General features: G+C 54.2%; 1 protein-coding gene across 8 annotated transcripts in view; it reads right to left on the minus strand.

Moving 5' to 3' along the window:
* Positions 1–18,853, minus strand: part of NOL4L (nucleolar protein 4 like) — a 130,765-nt gene that overhangs the window by 30,713 nt on the left and 81,199 nt on the right. The window contains exons 1-2 of one of the 8 annotated variants that reach the window (XM_085003539.1): positions 9,276–9,354; positions 8,715–8,844 (exon numbers count right to left, since the gene is read on the minus strand). The exons of 4 other annotated variants lie outside the window; for them this stretch is intronic. In XM_085003539.1, the coding sequence (XP_084859665.1) occupies positions 8,715–8,798 (84 nt within the window). In that variant the 5' untranslated portion in view covers positions 8,799–8,844; positions 9,276–9,354. Of the gene's footprint in view, positions 1–7,547; positions 7,677–8,714; positions 9,174–9,275; positions 9,355–18,853 lie in introns of those variants that run through there. 3 more of the 8 variants (XM_085003540.1, XM_021077430.2, XM_021077431.2) reach the window with 3 other exon arrangements.

Raw genomic sequence — 18,853 nt, forward strand, 5'->3', positions numbered from 1 at the left:
CCTCCACTCCCTCCCCCAACAGCCGGGCTGGCAGGGAGTTTCCTGGAATTTACAGCTTCTGTGCAGCACGAGTGTGTACCCTCTGCGGCTGAATCAGGAGGATGCGAGCTGGGCCAAGACGCCAGCTCTGTGCTGCTCAGGGGTCCCAGGCAGTACACCCAGGGCCTGGTGGTGGTGGTGGTGGTGGTGGCGGTGGCGGTGGGGGGAGTGGGAACACGGACACAAAGACCACGTGTGCTCTCGTGCCCCTCCCCCCACAGGCGGGCACTCGGCCTCCCTCCCACAGGCTGCCCAGCTCCTTACACATGAGCACAGCACACGCACGCACAGCCTTCCCTGGGTGAAAGCACGCTCATCACACTCACTCAGAAGACTGTCTTCATACCTGGAGGGACAGACATACATCAAAAGGCTCACTCTGCACAAAGAGCAATACGACTCCCCTATGCCAACAGGACAGGACCCAAGAGTGAAGGGCGGCGGGCAGGTGGGCGAGAAGGACCCTTGGAGGGTAGGGCCAGCCAGGCCGTGGGAGTCAGGAACAGGGGCATCCTCGCATGGGCACCTGGCTCCTTCCCAGCTGCCCAGGGTCACTGTGCTCAGGGTATGACCTGAAGTCCCCGCTAGAGCAGAAAGGCTCTCTCCTGGCTCTTGGGTATTCTCGAAACACTCAAGGCTTAAAGGACCAAGTATTCTAACATCCAGAAGCACCACCTATTCAAAGTGCTCCATCTACTCATTCAACCAGTACGTACTGAACACCTACTATGTGCCGAACACCTTTCTAGGTGCTGGAAAAAATTCGGCTGCGGATAAGTCCTGGCCTTCCTGGCACTCCCTGTCCAGGGCAGGAGATGGACAATCAGCAGGAAAAGGCATAAGGTAGGGGGGAATGAGGGCTACAAAGCAAAATACAGCAGAAGAAGCGGGGAGGGACCCACAGGACTGTGTTTGCCAGGGTGGCCTGGGGGCGGGGGGGGGGGGCACAACTGATCAGGGGACATTTGAGCAGAGGCCTGCTGGAGGTGAGGAAGGTTGTTGGAGGGGGTGGAGGTCCCATGTGGGGAGTGCCTACAGGGGTGTCCCCTCCTAAGGGGCACATGACCTTGGGCAGCTCAGAGAAAGGAATGTTCCACTAAGCACAAAAGTTCTCACGGAAGAGCAGGAAAAGGTCAGAACGGCTAAGTGCAGCACTGAACGCTCCCATGGTCTAAACCTACTTGGCCAAAGTTTAAAACAGTAACAACCGAAGTCAAGATTTATTGGGGGTCAAGTGCTTTCCTTGGAGGGTCTCATTTTCCCCTTACCACAAGCCCACCACCTAGTGCAGTTTTCACCCCATCCTACAGATGAGGAAGCTGAGGCTCCAAGGGGAGGAGGCACTTGCTCAAGGTTATCAGCCAACAAGTGGCAGAGCCAGAGGTGTGGGATCCTGAAGGCCCAGACACACGGCCTTCCCACCCCCAAGCCCTTGCCCAAGTTGTCCTTCACCTGGAACAACACCCCATGCCGCTGCGGCGTCCCCCGGCCCAGACTTCTAAGGGCTGTTCTTCCACTTCTCCCCCAGCTCTGGCTCATTCTCCACATCTCCCCTCCTTACACTGTCTGCCTGCCCGTCCCACCAGCCCTGGCACTTGGGCAGGCACAGACGCCTCCGTGGTAGCCGGTCAGCAAGGTGGCTCTCTGCCCTGTCTTTCCCCAGAAATCCTTAAGTCCTTCTAAGAGCCAGGACCAGGCTGTGTGTCCCCTGGACAAGGCCACCGAGACCTATCAGATGGGCTGAATTGCCTGGCATGATGTTGGTATTTAATGACGATGTGGCATCAGTTTGACAATCAAGGACCTGGGCCCATTACACAGTTCCTGAATGGACACTGGATGAAACCTGGACCCTGGCTGGCAGGCGGGTGGTGGTGTGCTGCCATGCAGGGTCCCCCACCTGCAGCTGCCAGGCGCCCCTGCACAGAGCCTAGGGTTTCTCTGGCTCAGGTCAGGAAACTGTCCACCGGAATGGCCCCTCTCCACCCCTCCCTGCCCTGATGGGTCAAACCACGCAGAGGAGGAGGGCTAAATTTCACACTGGATTGCAAGCACTCGATAATGGGGAGTACTCAGCACCCTCACGAGGGGCTATGAGGCAAGGGTTTTAGGAGACTTCTTTGCAATGGCCCCACAGAACAAGCAGGCACCCATGACAGATCTACCTGCATACCTGACACCTGCCCCTCGGGGACCTGCCTCAGTTGCCCAAGGGCACCACAGCTAGTGGCTGAGCTGGGATCTGAACCCAGGCAGCCTGTGCCCAGAGCCCACATCACAGACCAGCCCATCACACCGAGGGGCCACCTCACAACCCTTCCTCCCCCCAATCGAAAGAACCAGATTCCTCAACAACAAAGTGTCTCAGGATGACACCTAATGGGAACCCATGGGAGACGGAAGTACGTTTACACTCACGCCTCGTTCACTCTCTTCAGTGAGTCAACAGGCACTTGCATTTACGGCGATCTACCCTGTGCCAGTGCTGTGTTGGGGCGCCATGACTGCGGCAGGGCTCTCTCCCTCCCTGTCATTCAGGGGAAGAGAGAGCGAAAAATTCTGACCCACTTGTAAGCGCTGAGAGAGTGGGGGCTGGGAAAGCCCCTCCTCAGGTATCTACTGACTGTCAAGCTCTCCCCAGCCAGTGTTCCCACGGCCCCCGGCAAGGGGCCACGTGAATCCTTGCTTTTGGATGATGGTTCTAGCTAAGCTTTTGACACCTAGTCATACATCAATTTTTTTAAGTGAGAAATTGAAGCAATTAACCTAACTTCAACCCCCCCTCAATATAAATTCCAATCAAAATTAGCTCCCACACCCTTACTTTCAGGGCTGATCTGGGAGAGAAGGCTTCCCAGACCCCTCTGGCCATCTACCTGCCAAAGCAGAGCCCCCCGCTGTGGAGGGCAGACTGTAGCCTCGCCCACTCACACCGAGCCCAGGCCCCGGGAGCAAGCCAATCACACAGGCAATTACCAGTACACACGGTTCTGAGTCCATCAACGAAAAGCAGGGGAGGCCTAAGGGACCTGCAGGAGGTGCTGGCCCAGGTTATGAGGCTGGGCCTCAGCCCTGAGAATTTTTTTTTTTTTTTTTTTTTTTTTTTTAAGGCCACACTTGCAGCATATGGAGGTTCCCAAGCTAGGGGTCTAATCGGAGCTACAGCTGCTGGCCTACACCACAGCCACAGCAATGCCAGATCTGAGCAGCATCTGCGACCTACACCACAGCTCATGGCAACGCCGGATCCTTAACCCACTGAGTGAGCCCAGGCATTGAACCCACAGCCCCATGATTCCTAGTCAGATTCATTTCCACTGAGCCACGACAGGAACCCCAGCCCTGTGAATGGACCCCAGGTGCTCCCCCTGCTAGCCCAGAGGTCACAAGTTGGGCACTTCTTGCTTTTCCCTTCTGGAACCTCACAGGAATTCACTCTGCTAATTTCTCTTTCTTTCCTTTTTTTTTTTTAAGAAGGGACACCTTTATTTATTTATTTATTTATTTGCCGCTTCCCGCGTTCCCAGGCTAGGGGTCTAATCGGAGCCGTAGCCACCGGCCTACACCAGAGCCACAGCAACTCGGGATCCGAGCCACGTGTGCAACCTACCCCACAGCTCACGGCAACACCAGATCCTCAACCCACTGAGCAAGGCCAGGGATCAAACCTGCAACCTCATGGTTCCTAGTCGGATTCGTTAACCACTGTGCCACGAGGGGAACTCCTAATTTCTCTTTCTGTAAACAAACTTTAATGAAATTTCCTTTAGAAAATAAGAGTGTATATAATCCCTTACTTCCAGGCCACCCCCCTACCCAGACCTCATGTGACTGGCTAGTCATTCCCCCTGACTCCTCTTACCTCTGCCCTCGGACACCCTGCAGGCTGCAGCCTTGCCCACCTGTTGATAAAAGTCCATCATTTATTCAGCACCAAAGGGCCTGAGCCACTCGCAGGGCGACTGAGCCAACTGCCCTTCTGGGGAGGGAACTCAAGAGCCAGCCAAGGGATGGGGGGCGGGCGTATGGCACCCAGACAGGCCCTGGGACACGCCCTAATCTGGGAGCCCTAACTCTGAGCAGAAGGAGAGGAGACGACCAAACCCTCCCTGCTCTTATCTGCAGTCCAAAATTCACGGGCAGGTTCAGTTTCTCTCCACCCAGGTTCTGAGGCCCTACCTCCTCTGCAGGCAAACTAGCACCAACTGCTGCCCAGCCCAGGAGGAGGAGAAAATGGGAGACCAGAGGGAAATGGTGGAAACGCGCCTGTATCCATGGCTGTAACTAGGGGCAGGTGCTATCAGTAACCTGATTATTTTACAACTGGGGTCAATTTCTTGGGAACTGGGTTCCTGGTACCTCTGAAGTTGAGCCATTTGCATCCTCCAGGATAGGGATCCTGGGGTGTGCCTCACACAACATTTTCCAGTTCCTTCCTCAGAGCTGTAATTCTATCTCTACCACTTGCTTTGAGGGAGCAAAGGAGGAGGATTTGCTGGGAATGGTGCAGTTGCAAACCGTAAGCCCTGACCGGGAGCCTCGGGTATGTGTTTCAGAGGAGGGGTGGGAGGCGGGCATGTGCCTGGGCCGTTTCTGGGAACAGACCTCTTCCCTGTCCAGCCCCTGGGGGGTCTCTTTGATGAAAGGCTGAAGATCCTGTTGAAAGGACCACCAGGCTCAAGGCAGTTCCCCCAGCACCGGCTCTACCCCAAGCAGGCGGGCACCAAGATGGAGAAAGTGAGTACCTCCTTCTAGAACACCTGCAGGCCCCTTCTAGGCCCTGGAAATTCTTCAGTGCGAGGCAATCTCCCCCCCTTGTCTCCATGTCAGCAAGCATTACACACACAACCTTCTGAGCATGCCAAGAAGGTACTGAACCACATTTGACCCCAACTTAACCACTTCAGTTCATCAGACGGCTTATTAATGAAGAGAAAACCCCCCAGGATCTAAAGCAATGAGGGTTCAAATCCCCATTGGGAAGGAACAGCACAAATGAAATCTTAGGGTGGTCTGAGCCACAGCTCCTGGGAGCTGTGGGGTCCCAAGGCTGCTGCTTCATGCTACATCCCAAGCCCACCTGGCCACCGGGGGAGGAGGCCAGCCTCCTGGGGACACTCTAGCACAATTCCACTCCTTCTGCCAGCACACCTCCTCTGCTTCCTAGCCACACAAGCACAGGCTCTTCTGGGAAATGTGAAGTGGGGAGGGCTGACATAGCCAGTCACCTACCACATTTTAGGTATTCTCTCTCTCTCTCTCACACACACATACACACACACACACACTACACACGGTCTGTCAGAAACATGTTCGCATCTACACGGAGATGCTCTGTTGTCTCTGCTGTCATGGGTGCCTGGATGCTGGGGTGAGCATTTTCAACACCTTCCTACTAGTGAATTGAGTGTAAAACGGGCTTTTGTTTCCCCAGCAAAGGCAACTGGCTGTTTTCCCAGCACTCCTCACCACGAGGGCCTCATTGATACCCCAGGCCCTGCCGTTAACAGGGGTGTCTTGAAAAGGGAGGCTGGAGAGATGAGCTTCAGCAGGCAGGGTTCTCCCAGCCAAAAAGAGGGCTAGAGAGAAACCACCCTGCACCCATCCTCTGCAGGAGTCTCCTTCCAAGAAAAGGACCCAGACAAGAGCAAAAAGTTCTTGAGCAGTTCAGCTCCACGTGGCCCTGAGGTGCCAGGGGCCACATCCATTCTCCCAAATCAGTCTTCTCAACTGGGAGGAAGGCCCTGGGTGCTCTGCTCCTGCTGTTCCTCAGGAAGGTGCTGAATGGCGTCTTGCTCCTCAGCCAGTGGGTATGGGAGGAGGTGCTGTCTCCAAGCCCAGCTCCACAAAACAAGCCCACCTGGAGCTGGGGTCACGCAGGAGCTTGATGATATTCAAGGACATATTTAGGCACTAATGGTTTTCCAATGACGGGGTAATTTACTACCTGGGGGCTAAACTACCACTGGGGGCTGGGCCCTGAGTGGGCTTCCCCCCTTCCCCCAGAACAACCCACAGCTGCCAAGCAGGGAGCAAGGCAAGACAGGGCCACAGGTCATGACTCTCTCTGGAGGAGTTGTGAGCGCCCCACACCCCCCCCACCTGGGAGGACGGGGGCCCAGGCTGGGGTTTCCAGCTGATTCTGGGATAAGTAGGGCTTTATCTCAAGGGAGAATCTATTTCAAGCCACAATCCTTCTCAGAAAGAGGAGGAAATCACAGAGTCCAAACACCATTTCAGGTGAAATCAGGAGGTTATTAATCTCCCCTCAGAGCAGACAGAAAGAAAAATCAATGTTTTAGAGGGGGTAAAAAAGGTTCCATTTGAATTAATGGGTTTGTGGCTTCTCCATTGATCTGCGCCTCTTCACACTTTCTTTCCGTGCTTTTGTGCTCTTGGGGAGGAGGGAGGAAGAAGGGAATGGGGAGGAGGGGGTGGGCCTCCCGATAAGGAAAAGGACGGTCTAACCTTAACCTTTCTCCAGGAATAATGCTAATTAGCTAGGCTTAATGAGAACTTCCCCCAGGAAGCGCAGCCGGGTAAGGGCGATTGGACTCGGGCAACGCAGCTCCAAGTGGGAGTGGGGCGGGGGGGGGAGTCACTTCTGAACCCAAGCGGCTGGAATAAAAACGTGAATTGCACTCCCCCACCCCGCTGCCCCAAAAGTGTCCGGCCTTGGAGGACTAGGTGGAGAAGCGGAGAGCGGCGGACGGAGGTGTAAATCCAACTTAACCCGTGCGCGCGCCCTCGCTCCGGCCAGCGGCCCCCGCCCCATGTGCCCCTGGCAGTAAGGAAGCCCCTTCGCCTGGGCCGCCGAAGCCCCCAGCTTCCGCTCCTATGGTACACCTGACAGGGGCACCTGGTCAGCTCCGAGGAGGGACGGGGGCCGGCCGAAGTGGGCTCAACTCTGCAAACCTCCTCTCAACTCCCCGCGCCGAGGCAGGGAGCCCCTCCCTGCCACTCAACGCTTCCCGTCCTCACATCTCCAAACAGTCCACTTCCCTTCCCGCGGCGGCCGCAACCGAGCCCGGCCCCTACCGCCGCCTGCGAACGCCTTCCTCCCCGGGACGCGGTGCCGAGCCCGCTGCAAACCTTGTGGCCGCCGCACAATACCGCGGCGCGGCGCACACAATCACCGCCCCCCAGAACCCGCGTCGCGCACGGCCCGGGAGTGGGGTGCACCCGGCGGCCCCCAGCACGCGGGGTCAGGCACACCTCTCGGGCACCCCGAGGCCCCCAGAGTGCAGGCTTCACCGCCCCCACCTCACTCGGTCGCACTCGCCCGCCCCCCGCCCCAGCCCACTCCGCCCAGGGCGCAGCCGCTTCCGCGCGCCCCCCTCCTCAGCCCCGGCGCAGGAAGCTCCCCCAGCGCCCCCCTCCCCGGAACCCCCCAGCCTCCCGCCCCCCTAACCGCAGCTCAACGGCCGGCGGCAGTGGCAGGAGGAGGGGGGCGGCGACCGAGGGCCCGGAAACGGCCCGATCGCGGGGATCCGGGCCGGACTCCGTACCTGGGCGGGAGGCAAGGCGGAGACCGGCGGTCGGGCTCGGCGAGTGAGCGGGGCGGGCGGCAGTGACAGCCCCACGGCTCCAGCTGCTGCTGCTGCTGCTGCCGCCGCGGCCGCCCGGGGAGAGGGGCTGGCACCGCCGCGGCGCGTCACTGCCCGGCCCGGGGGCGGGGGTGGCCAGGGGGAGGGCCCAGGCGAGCAGCGGCGGCGGCGGCGGCGCCGCGGCCGGGAGGGAGGAAGGGGGAGGGGGGCACCGGGCACGGGGAGGCGGGGGGAGGGGGGCGGGACCCGGCACGGGGCGGGGGCCGGGGGGAGGGGAGTGCAGGGAGGGCCGCACGCTGGGGGAGTAGGAGGAGCAGCGGGAGGAGGAGGTGGAGGGGCGGGCGAGAGGGAGGAGTGGGCACGGGGGGAGGGGGAGAGAGGGAAAGGAGGCACCCGGAGAGAGGAGAAAGGAGGGAGAAGCGGGGGGAGGGGTTGGGGAGAGGAGGAGGAAGGAGCGGGTGCTGGGCCAGGTAGGGGAGGGAGGGATGAGGGCGCGCTGGACGCGCTGCCGTGCGCTCCGGAGGGAGAGCGCTCTTAAGGGGGAAACGCTAGGAGGAAGATTCTGGCCGGGGGCTGAGCCCGGGAAAGAAGGCGGTTGGGTCTGTGCCTGCCCCTCACTCCCAGAGGCCGCAGTCTTCGAGTCCGGGTTTAGGGGGTGGGGGTATGCCTGTCCAGCTCTCCGCTTCCAGGCCAGGAGAGGAAAGTCTTGGCCCAAAGAAAGTGACTCAGGCACCATTAGGAACTCTCGGCGCCCTGGGGCCTTTGGGTAGCCCTCAACCCCCCGCACGTCTCCGGGTTCTCGGGGACGCGGGTCTTCGCTGGGCGGGGCTGCTGGGCCAGAGGGCTTGGGGCCCCCGGCGGTCAGAGCGAGACCATGGTCTGGGAAGGACAGGCACGTGGTAGGCTCTGTGCCACCCCCCCTCCAGGCCCCCCCCTTGCTTGATCAAGTTCAAGCTCGGGCTCCTCGGCGCGCTGCCCCACCCGCTGCCCCCTCCCCTCCCCCTCCCTCTATTCCGCACCATCTCGCCTCTTCACTCTTCCTTTGTCTCTTTGCCACCACTTAGTTTACACCCTCCCCTGCTCTCCTCCTTCCCACCCGCGGGCGCCTAAGAGTCCGGCTGCGCTCACCTGTCCGACCCGAACATTTCCACGATCTCTAGCGCCCGCAGCCGACCTGCTCCCGGCTCCCTGCCCCCGCCTCCCGCGGGTCATTGTGCTCCTCTGGACCACACCGTGTGGGCTCCTTAAGGCGTGCAGGCTACAGTTGTAAAGTAATAGGATAATATCAAGAATGCTGTTCCATCCCAGACCTGGGCGCGCAGTGTCCGCAGACACGGCATCACAGTAGAGGGAAGACCTACGCGGATTAGAGACAGGGTGCTCGGCGCAGACCGACATCGTCCACCTGGGGTGCAGGGGAAGACCGCAGCGGGCGCCGCGGGGTAAGGGATGGGGGATCCTGGACCTCTGAGCAACCTCAGACTTAGCCTGAAACATAACGCGCGCGTCCCCAAACAGCAAAATTAGACCCCGACAGAGAAGATGGGTCAGGGGCAGATCCCCCCCCCCCAATCCACACCCTCCGTTACAACAGATCTGCCTTCAGAAAAATCTTGTACTTTAAGGGAGAGGGGAGCTGCCCTTGTGGAATTCTGTGAGGAAATGGCCAAAACACAAAACAAAACAAACCAGCGACGATCCACCTCCTGGTTCCTCTAGTCGCATTCAAAGAGGAAGGGCAATTTCTACTGACTTTACGCTACAACTCATTCACAGTGGAACCAGCAAAGAAGAGAGAACGAGACAGACACCGCGATTGTTTGCAATTTTGAAACAGACTGCCTTTAACCCTCTAACTTTTTTCTGTAAAAAGCCTTTTTCTTTCTACTGAAAGCTTTGCATTGTGAACAATCCGAGGTAAACAAGGCTCCCTCTACAGGTACGAATTGGAAATACACCACCACAGGTTCAGGGCTCTCAGTATTAACCCATTAGAAAAATAAAAAGATGACAACATATCAAATTAATAGCACACAGGCTTCCTTCTGCACAGGCTAAAGATTTTACTGTCAATATAAAACTCACACTTTCTTTATAAAAGAGGGTCTAAGCATGTTACTCATAACACCTTTTATCCCTGAAATCAAATGTGTTTTCACTTTTCTCTGTGAGAAACCTGCTTCTCTTCCTCTGTGGAAGAGGACAGTTTGGAGTCTTCATTGCCTGAATGTCCACACACGCTAGTGCACAATAATGATTTTTAGAATTAATTAGTGGCCACGGCTCTTCAGTTCATACAGGGAAATGTGGGTGTTTCCAACGAGGAAACTGTCTTTATTCACTCTTAAAAAGAGATAATTCGGGCCCAGGATTTCCCATCTCTTCCCACCCCATTTCTAGAGACCTCTGACTTCTCCTGGCCTGAGCCACTATTTCGCAGCGGTGGTGGACATCTGGGCTTGAAATGTAAAGCCAGATCCAACTGACGTTCAAAGGTGGAATTGAACCCAGATAACTCACCTCTTTGACTAATAAGAGAGCCAGTACCGCCCAGGAGGGCAGAGCAGTGATTTTCCCTAGGCATGAAATGTGAACTTATCTTCATCCCTGAGATAAAACGGCCCCAGCCCCACTCAACCCACAGGAAACAGTTGGGAGCCCTGGAGAAGCCTGGCTGTTTAGCAGCACTGCAAATTAGGTGAGTTTTCATGTGTGCTGAAGCTTGCAGAAATCTCCCGGTTCCTTAATTCCTGCAGGAGCTGCCACTCCTCAAGTATCCTTGTATAGGTTGCTTTCTGCATCTTTGTCTCTCGGAGTGGCCACAGCATGGGTCCCAAGAAGGAATGGCATGACCTAGTTTCTTGACCACTAATTCTCCCAATGACGTGTCTCTTTTTTTCAGCCCCAGTCTGGTGGGAGACCACGACTGAGAAAGGCTGCTCCCATCTGCTTAAGGGGGCAGTACTGCCTTCATGCCCCCTCTAGGCTTCTGCAAACAGTGGGTGCCTTTGTAAATGGCAAAATTGGCAGGGCGTTTGCTCTATGGAGTTTCTAAAGCAGCAACCCCCTCCAGGCGGATTCCCATATGAAATGAGCCTGCTCCATGAGAGGGGACCCAGCCGTGGGAACCAGAAGATTTTGATTAGGAGTAACAGGATCTTAGCATGACCAGAACGGATGCTGTTCAAGCATCCCAGAGCATTAAAAAAAATTATCCCTACAAATTGCTTATTAACTATAAAAGGAACATGTACCTGCACAAGGGAGAGACTGGGAGATGCCCCCCAACCAAGTGATCAAATTCAGCAGCCCCCAAAGCAGGGCCATCAGACACGCTGTGCTCACCTCCTGAAGGGAGGCAATGAGGGAACATAGCATTGCCTGGGTTGTGTCTTCCCCATGTCATGTTCTCAAATGCTGAACCTGGATCTGATCATAAAGAGACAACCAGACATGAAATACTGAAAGACTCTCCATAAGTGTCCTGGACTCTTCAAAAGATTCATTGTCATTGGTTTGTTCTCAATCATGAGACCAAAGAGAAATAACAACCAAATGCAAAGTTTGAATCTTGGTTGGATCCCAGAAACAAGAAGCGAGGTGGAGGTGGGGTGGAGACCCAGAGGATGGGGTGGGGTGGGGGGCTGGCATGAGGGGTAGAAGGAGGCAGGGGTTGAGGGCGGCGACAAGGTGGGCTCTAGACTGGGTGGTCAGGGAAGGCCCCTCTGAGGAGTAAACTCAAATGAGTGCTCCCCTGGGATGGCAGAAGCTGACAGCTGGGTGAAGACTTAGGGGCACAGTCTTACTGGGAGTGGAAGCAACTGGTGTAAAGGCCCTGAGGTGGGTGAAGAGTTGGGGAGAAGAGGCCACATGTTAGCTGGGAAGGTCTTTCCCATAGAACACACTCAGCAGTGCAGCACTGAGCTGAGCTCAGCCTGGCCACAGGGCATGGGTCCCAAGACATGAGGTGTGTGGATTTTATTCTAAGAGCGAGGAAGCCGTGCAATCTAAATGTGTTTCTAGAGCAGAGGAGATGAGACTGTACGGAAGCAGAAATGGCGCGGGGGAGACCACTGAGGAGGTTGAATAGTAAGAGTCTAGCCAAGTGGGACTGGTTCTAGGTCTGGCTCTGACATTGAACAAGTGGCCTTGGGCCTCACACTTAACCTTTCTAAGCCTCAGTTTCCTCATCTACAGAGTGGGTAATAAGGCAGTGTGTTTAATGTAGTATTTGACCCCAAAATTTCCAGCCTCCCAGCTCTCCCCGGATGACCCTCCCCTCCTGGGATACCAGTCCGGTCCCCAGGCATGATGAACAGGGCTGTGTGGAAAGGAAAGGTGTGTGACTTCGGAGGTTAGGTCATAAAATTCAGCTTGCTCTTTCCCCAGAGGGAGTACTCGGTAAAGAGTAGCTTTTATCTTCATCGTCAGGATGCTACATTTTCAGTGCTGGTCAGAACCCTCTCGACAAACACTGCAGCAGTTTCTTCCGCCCCCAGCAGCATCTGGGCAGGCTTCATTTCACTACATACCTGTCAGCGCTTCCTATTAGTGACCGATGTTATCTTTGCCAATCTGAGAAGTGATAAGTGGGGTCTCTTCCTTTGCCTCTTCAGTGGGAATGTGAATGTATATTTATGCGTACCACGTGTTCATTGGCCACTTGTAATTCTTTTTTTTTAAAGCAACCTATTCATATTCTTTGCTCTTTTCTCTACTGGGGTTGGAGGTCTTTTTTTTTTTTTTTTTTTTTTTCTTTTTTTTTCTTTTTGTAAGAATCCTTTAGAAAGGAAGGAAATTAATCTTTTGTCATTTATTTAGCAAATATGTTTCCCTTTTGTTGTTTGTTGTTGTTGTTGTTGCTTTTTAGGGTTACACCTGGGGCATATAGAGGTTCCCAGGCTAGGGGTGGAACTATAGCTGCAGCTGCCAGCCTACACCACAGTCACAGCAACGCCAGATCCTTAACCCACTGAGCAAGGCCAGGGATTGAATCCACATCCTCATTGATACTAGTCAGGTTCATTACCGCTGAGCCACAATGGGAACTCCTTTTGTTGTCTTTTTATTTTGTTTATGATGGGATTTTTTGACACATGAAAAGTTTACTTTTTTTTGTCTTTTTGCCTTTTCTAGGGCCGCTTCCCGCGGCGTATGGAGGTTCCCAGGCTAGGGGTCGAATCGGAGCCGTAGCCACTGGCCTACGCCAGAGCCGCGGGATCCGAGCAGCGTCTGCGACCTACACCACAGCTCATGGATACACTGGATCCTTAACCCACTGAGCAAGGCCAGGGATCGAACCTGCAACCTCATGGTTCCTAGTCGGATTCGTTAACCACCAACCCATGTCGGGAACTCCCCTAGTTGGATTCGTTAACCACGCGCCACGACGGGAACTCCAAAAGTTTCTATTTTTATATCATTCCATTAATTTTTTTTCTTTAGGGATTTAGAATTTCAGGTCAAAACAAAGGTTTTTTATTTATTTCCACTCTAAGATTAAAAGTGATTCACCCATATTTTCTTCTAGAGCATTTGTAGTTTCATTAGTTAAGTATTTATTCTGTTTGTAGTTTATTTCCATATAAGAAGTGAGGCAAAGATCTAGCTTATTTTGTTTCTTAATGGGTACCCAAACTGTCTCAATACCATCTTTTAAATAACTCATCTTTATCCACTGATTGGAAGTGCCATCTTTATAACACACTTTTTTCTTTTCTTTTTTTTTTTTTTTTTTTTTTTTTTTTTTTTTGCTGTGCTCAGGGCATGTGGAAGCTCCTGGGCCAGGGACCGAACCCAGGCCATAGCAGCAACCTGAGCTACTGCAGTGACGAAGCCAGATCCTTAACCCACTGCCCCACAAAAGAACTCCTCCCATTATTTTTAGAATGGTTTATTCTATTGATCTGTTTATCCCTGTTCTGATAGCATAGTTCTAGAATATATTTTATTTTTTCTTTTCTTTCTTTTTTTTTTTTTTTTTTTTTTTGTCTTTTTTCCTTTTCTTGGGCCGCTCCTGCAGCATATGGAGGTTCCCAGGATAGGGGTCTAATCAGAGCTGTAGCCACCGGCCTACGCCAGAGCCACAGCCACACCAGATCCGAGCCATGTCTGTGACCTACACCACAGCACATGGCAACGCCGGATCCCCAACCCACTGAGTGAGGCCAGGGATCAAACCCGCAACCTCATGGTTCCTAGTCAGATTCGTTAACCACTGCGCCATAATGGGAACTCCTATTTTATCTTTTTATAGCCACACCTGAGGCTTATTGGACATTCCCAGGCTACGAGTAAAATCAGAACTGCAGCTGTCAGCCTACACCACAGCCACAGCAACGCAGGATCCGAGCTTCATCTGCGACCTACACCACAGCCCATGGCAACGCTGGATCTTTAACCCACTGAGTTGCATCTTCACAGACACTGTTGGATTCTCAACTCACTGAGCCATAATGGGAACTCCTAGAACATATTTTAATATCTGGTAGGGCCAGCACTCACCTCTACCCCCCATGAACTGTCCTTGCCCCCAGCGTAATAAAGACAAACCCTTTGCCACAGCAGGGAGGGCTCTAGGGCAAAGGGGGGAGGGTGTTTCAGATGGAGAGGCTGTTGGGGGGCTTGGTTCCTGGAAGAGGTGACATCTACTCTGAACCAAAGAAGGTGGGGGGAATGTGACAGGTGGAAAGTGGGAAGGACATCATGGCAGGAAGAGGACCAAGTACAGAAGCTCCAGGGCTTCACACATACCTGGGTTCAAAATACCTGATCTGTGGTTGGGTAGTAACGCTGCTTATCCATTTATTCCTCACATTTGCTGGGTTTTGCACAGCTGGTTGCAACCTCAGAGTCAGTTTGACACCTTTGCTAAAATCTAGGAGAAACTGTCCAATACTGTTTCCTCATTCCCCCTCAATTTAGATAAATTTCCCATGATGCCTGTAACTAAGAGAGTCTGGCTTGTTGAAATATCCTTTCCTAACAACCACCGCAAAAGGTGAAAATTACAGTCCCTTTCTTTTTTTCTTTTTTTTTTTTTATTTTTTTGTCTTTTTGCCTTTTCTAGGGCTGCTCCCGCGGCATGTGGAGGTCCCAGGCTAGGGGTCTAATCAGAGCCGTAGCCGCCGGCCTACATCACAGCCACAGCCACGCCAGATCTGAGCCACGTCTGCGACCTGCACCACAGCTCACAGAAACGCCGGATCTTTAACCCACCACAGCTCACAGAAACGCCGGATCCCTAACCCGGCCAGGGATTGAACCCGAAACCTCACGGTTCCTAGTCGGATTCGTTAACCACTGCGCCATGACGGGAACTCTGAAAATTACAGTTTCATCAATTGCCTTTTCAGAAATGTGCTGCTTTAAAATGTCATCAGTTAATCTCTGTTCATATCCCTCTCCTACTCCAGAACCTGCAATAGCTCCCAAATGCTGGCAGAGTCAAATCAGAGCTCTCTGGTCTGGCCTTAGATCCTTCTGTTTCAAACTATGAACTCTGCTTCAGACAGACTCACCATCTTCTGTCCCTCAGTCACCCGTGTGACCCCCTCCATGCCTTTGATCACGCACGCACTTCCAGACCCAATTTCTCCAAATCTGTGTGTGGACGCCCTACCACATGCCAGGCACCATGAAAAGTACAGGTGACAAAAGAATGAACAACATGGATACAAGTCTGCCCACTCGGGGCCTGCAGGCCAGCAGAATAGAGGCAGATTAAGCGGATAACCACAAAGTTTCTGGTCACAGCAAATATATTTATACCTGAAAATTGTGTGACCTGCTAAGAAGGAAGTGCCTAGTATATGAGAAGGACATAGTGGATCCTGGAGGGCTCCACTGAAGAGATGACATTTAAGTGGCACACTGAAGGATTCACTAGGTAGAAAGATACTTTGGCCCATCAGCAAAGACATCCTCCTCCACCCCTGTCACATCTAGGCATCTTTGAACTTGGAGCATCAATCTCATAGCCCACCCACCTGGCTCTGGGGGCAGGTCTCCATCAGTCTTAGTTCACTTAATGCACGTGTGTTACTTCCCATTTCCTCCCTTGTATCTCACTTCCCCAAGTGCACCGTGAGCTCTCAGGGGCTGAGATAGGCTCAGGGTCCCTGGCAGCTTCCTGCACACAGTAGGGACCCACCACTGCATCACTCAGGACCCCGTCCTGCCCCCTGCCCAGCACGCCCTGAGGTCTGCCAGAGAGCTCTGAGTTAAGCAGGCCCTCCAAACATAGGCCACACTTTGTAACTCCCCAGGGCATGCACCCGCCTCCCCTCTCGTCCTTCTTTCCCGCACCTCTGGAGAGGCTCAGTCAAAAAGCCAAGCCCTGAGCCGGCATGACCACTCCCGGGTGTGCAGACAACAGGAATGAGCACCGATGAGGAACAGGTATGGGAATGGTCACAGCAGCACGATTCACAGTAGCCTCGGCCTGGAACCACCCACATGTCCATCAGTGGGGAATGGGTGGCTGTGGGACTTCTATGCTGTGGAATCTGGCTCAGTCACTGGGAGGAATAAAGGTGCAGGCCCCAGCACAATGAGCCTCACACTCATGCTTGTGGGCAACAGAGCCCAGGCTGGAGGATTCTAGTTACATAAAGCTCTAGAACAGGGCGAAGCAATCTGTGCTATCAGAAGTCAGGATAGTGGCCAGACGGGGCCAGAAAGGGTCTTTGGGGGTGCTGACAATGTCCTGTTTCTTGATGTGAGAATTCATCACAGCGGGAGGGTTCAGTTTGTGAAGATTTACTGAACTGTCCACTTAATGATAGTGCTTTTTCTTTCTTTCTTTTTTTTTTTCTCTTTTTGTCTTTTTGCCTTTTCTAGGGCTGCTCTCACGGCAACGCCAGATCCTTGACCCACTGAGCAAGGCCAGGGATCGAACCCACAACCTCATGGTTCCTAGTCGGATTCGTTAACCACTGTGCCACGACGGGAACTCCGATAGTGCTTTTTCTCTATGCGTATTATACTCCCATAAAAGTTCAAAAAAGGGGCCGGGGCTGGGGGGAACTAAAACCAGTTACCACGGCTGAGTAGCTTAGAGTTCAGTGCAACCGACTGCGGTGGCCCACACCAGCCCGAGCACCGTGCTGGGTGGTGTATATGTTACCTTATCGAACCAGCCAAATAACAAGGTTGACATTAACTGCCATTCTGCGCAAGCAGAGTTGGGGCTCTGGGAGAAAGATTAAAGGACACATCCAATAGCTCGGAGACCAGGGGACATGCCCACAGCTGCCGAGCTTGCGCTGGTCCCCAGAGTGTGCGGTGGGCCTTGCTGGGGCGCTCTGCTCTGCTGTGCCTCACTGCCCGCCAGCAGAGCAGAGAGGGGAACCCACCAGAGCGAGTCTGGGGCACTCTGGAAGTTTGCCGGGGGCTGGGAGCTGGGAATGGGCCAGGGCTGCTCCCGGGCAGTCAGCCTCTGGCCAGACCCCCAGGCTTCTCCATGCAGCCGCTGAGGGAGGTGGAGCCTGGGGAGTCTGGCTGGAGGAGAGGCAGAGCCCCTCTGTGGGCTGCCAGACGCTGGGACACCCGGGCAGGCGGCACTTGCCAATTCAGCCCCAACATGACTGAGCCCACAGGTGAGGGTATGTGTGGGGGTGGGTAGCAGCCAAGGCTTTGGGGACCAGAGCTACTGCCCAGAGGTCTTTCTGGTAGCCGGAATCACAGGTTGGTGCTCAGCATCTGGGGTCGGGGCAGAAGGGAGCCGGGGAACTGGGGCTGCGTCTTGCTCGAATTCAGGCCCTTCCTCGGTGCGGCCTCAGGCAGGTGACCTAACTTCCCCCAGCCTCAGTTTTTTCATCTCTGAAATGGGGTCTTAATAGCAGGAGCTTGTTTCCAAAAGCTGCTGTGTGGCTTATAGGCAGGGACGCCTGCAGGGGGCTGGACTGGTGCCTGGCGTGGAACACCTGCCCAAATCTTGTTACTGTTAGCCCTGAGGATGAGGATGAGGACGAGGGGAGAAATAAGCAATTAATGACCCGACACCAGTCAACAAACATTTGCTGAGCCCCTGCTGTGTGCCGGGGGCCTGACCCAGGCGAGAGACTGTGGTGATGAGATGAGCTGATGCAGACCTGCGCCCATGAACCTGCCCGGGGCGGGGGCCACTCGGGGCCTTGGCCAGCTGTTGCCCTCTCCCTTGCTTTTTCCTTTTCCTTCTCTCCTCTGCTCTTTGCTTGGGAATTAACAGCATTACTGTGGGAGAGAGCACAGCCTTCCCTCACACTTACTCTATGACTTCAGGGGAATCACCTGAACTCTGTGACACGGAGCCTCAGTTTCCCCATGTTGTCCGTGAGGGTCCTGGCACGCGTTCCTGCTTTCCTCCTTGCCACTCCCTCCTCTCTTCTCCTTCCTCCCTGCTCCCCCTCTATTTCCTTTCCTTACTATTTTTCCCCTTTCCCAAGCCTTTGGCAACTTCACACCCAAAGGCATGGTCCAGCTCAGCTGATAGCACCCAGGCCACGGCCGATGCTGTGGACTAACTTACCTAATACCCAAACCCAACATTTCTTTCTTCTGTTTCTCAACAGAGGGTGGGAAACAAAATTCTTTTTTTCCCAGCCCCGCCTTGCAGCTGCAGGTGGCCAGGTGATCCTGGCCAATAAGATGTCAACAGAAGTCTACTGGCCAACTCTCCAGGAAGGTTTTGCCTTGTACTAAGCTTACACCCTTCCCATTTTCCTCTCACCTTGAATGTGGACAAGATGGGTGGAGCAATAGCAGCCAACCTGCAAGTGTGGGGAAAAGGTCAGCATCACAGAGACACCAACCCACTGTGGCCCAACAGCTGCTCCTCCATTCTTCCTGTCTTCAGGTGTAAAACAACCTTCACATTTTGCTATTCAGTCAGCTGGGTTTTTGGACCTGCCATCAAAAGCATCCCTGGCTGTTTCACAGGGCTCCTGTTTGCCGATGGACTGGACAGCAAGGCCTCTACTCCCATGTGGGCTTTTCTCTAGAGGGTCCTTAAACAGATAGAGGAGGGCAGCTGTGTGGGGGCACCTGCTCTGGACACTGTGGTGCATGGAGGACCCTGCAGAGGGAAAGCTGCACATACAGGTGTGTTCCAGTTAAAGAAGTTCTTCTGTTTCTATCCTATTTTTCTTGAAGCAGCCATTCCAAACATCCAAGGCCTAAAAATGACCGTGAGGCTGGCGAGGCATGGACTCTCTTCCTCCCGTCTACTGAGGAGGCAGCTGCAGAAGAGATTGGAGTGGCCACCCTGAGGCCAGGCTGCCTGTGGT

This window comes from Sus scrofa, chromosome 17 (assembly GCF_054392235.1).
Source record: "Sus scrofa isolate SSC_HxYL_T2T_F1_AM1 chromosome 17, Sscrofa_HxYL_maternal_Yorkshire_Landrace_v2.0, whole genome shotgun sequence".
NCBI lineage: Eukaryota > Metazoa > Chordata > Mammalia > Artiodactyla > Suidae > Sus > Sus scrofa.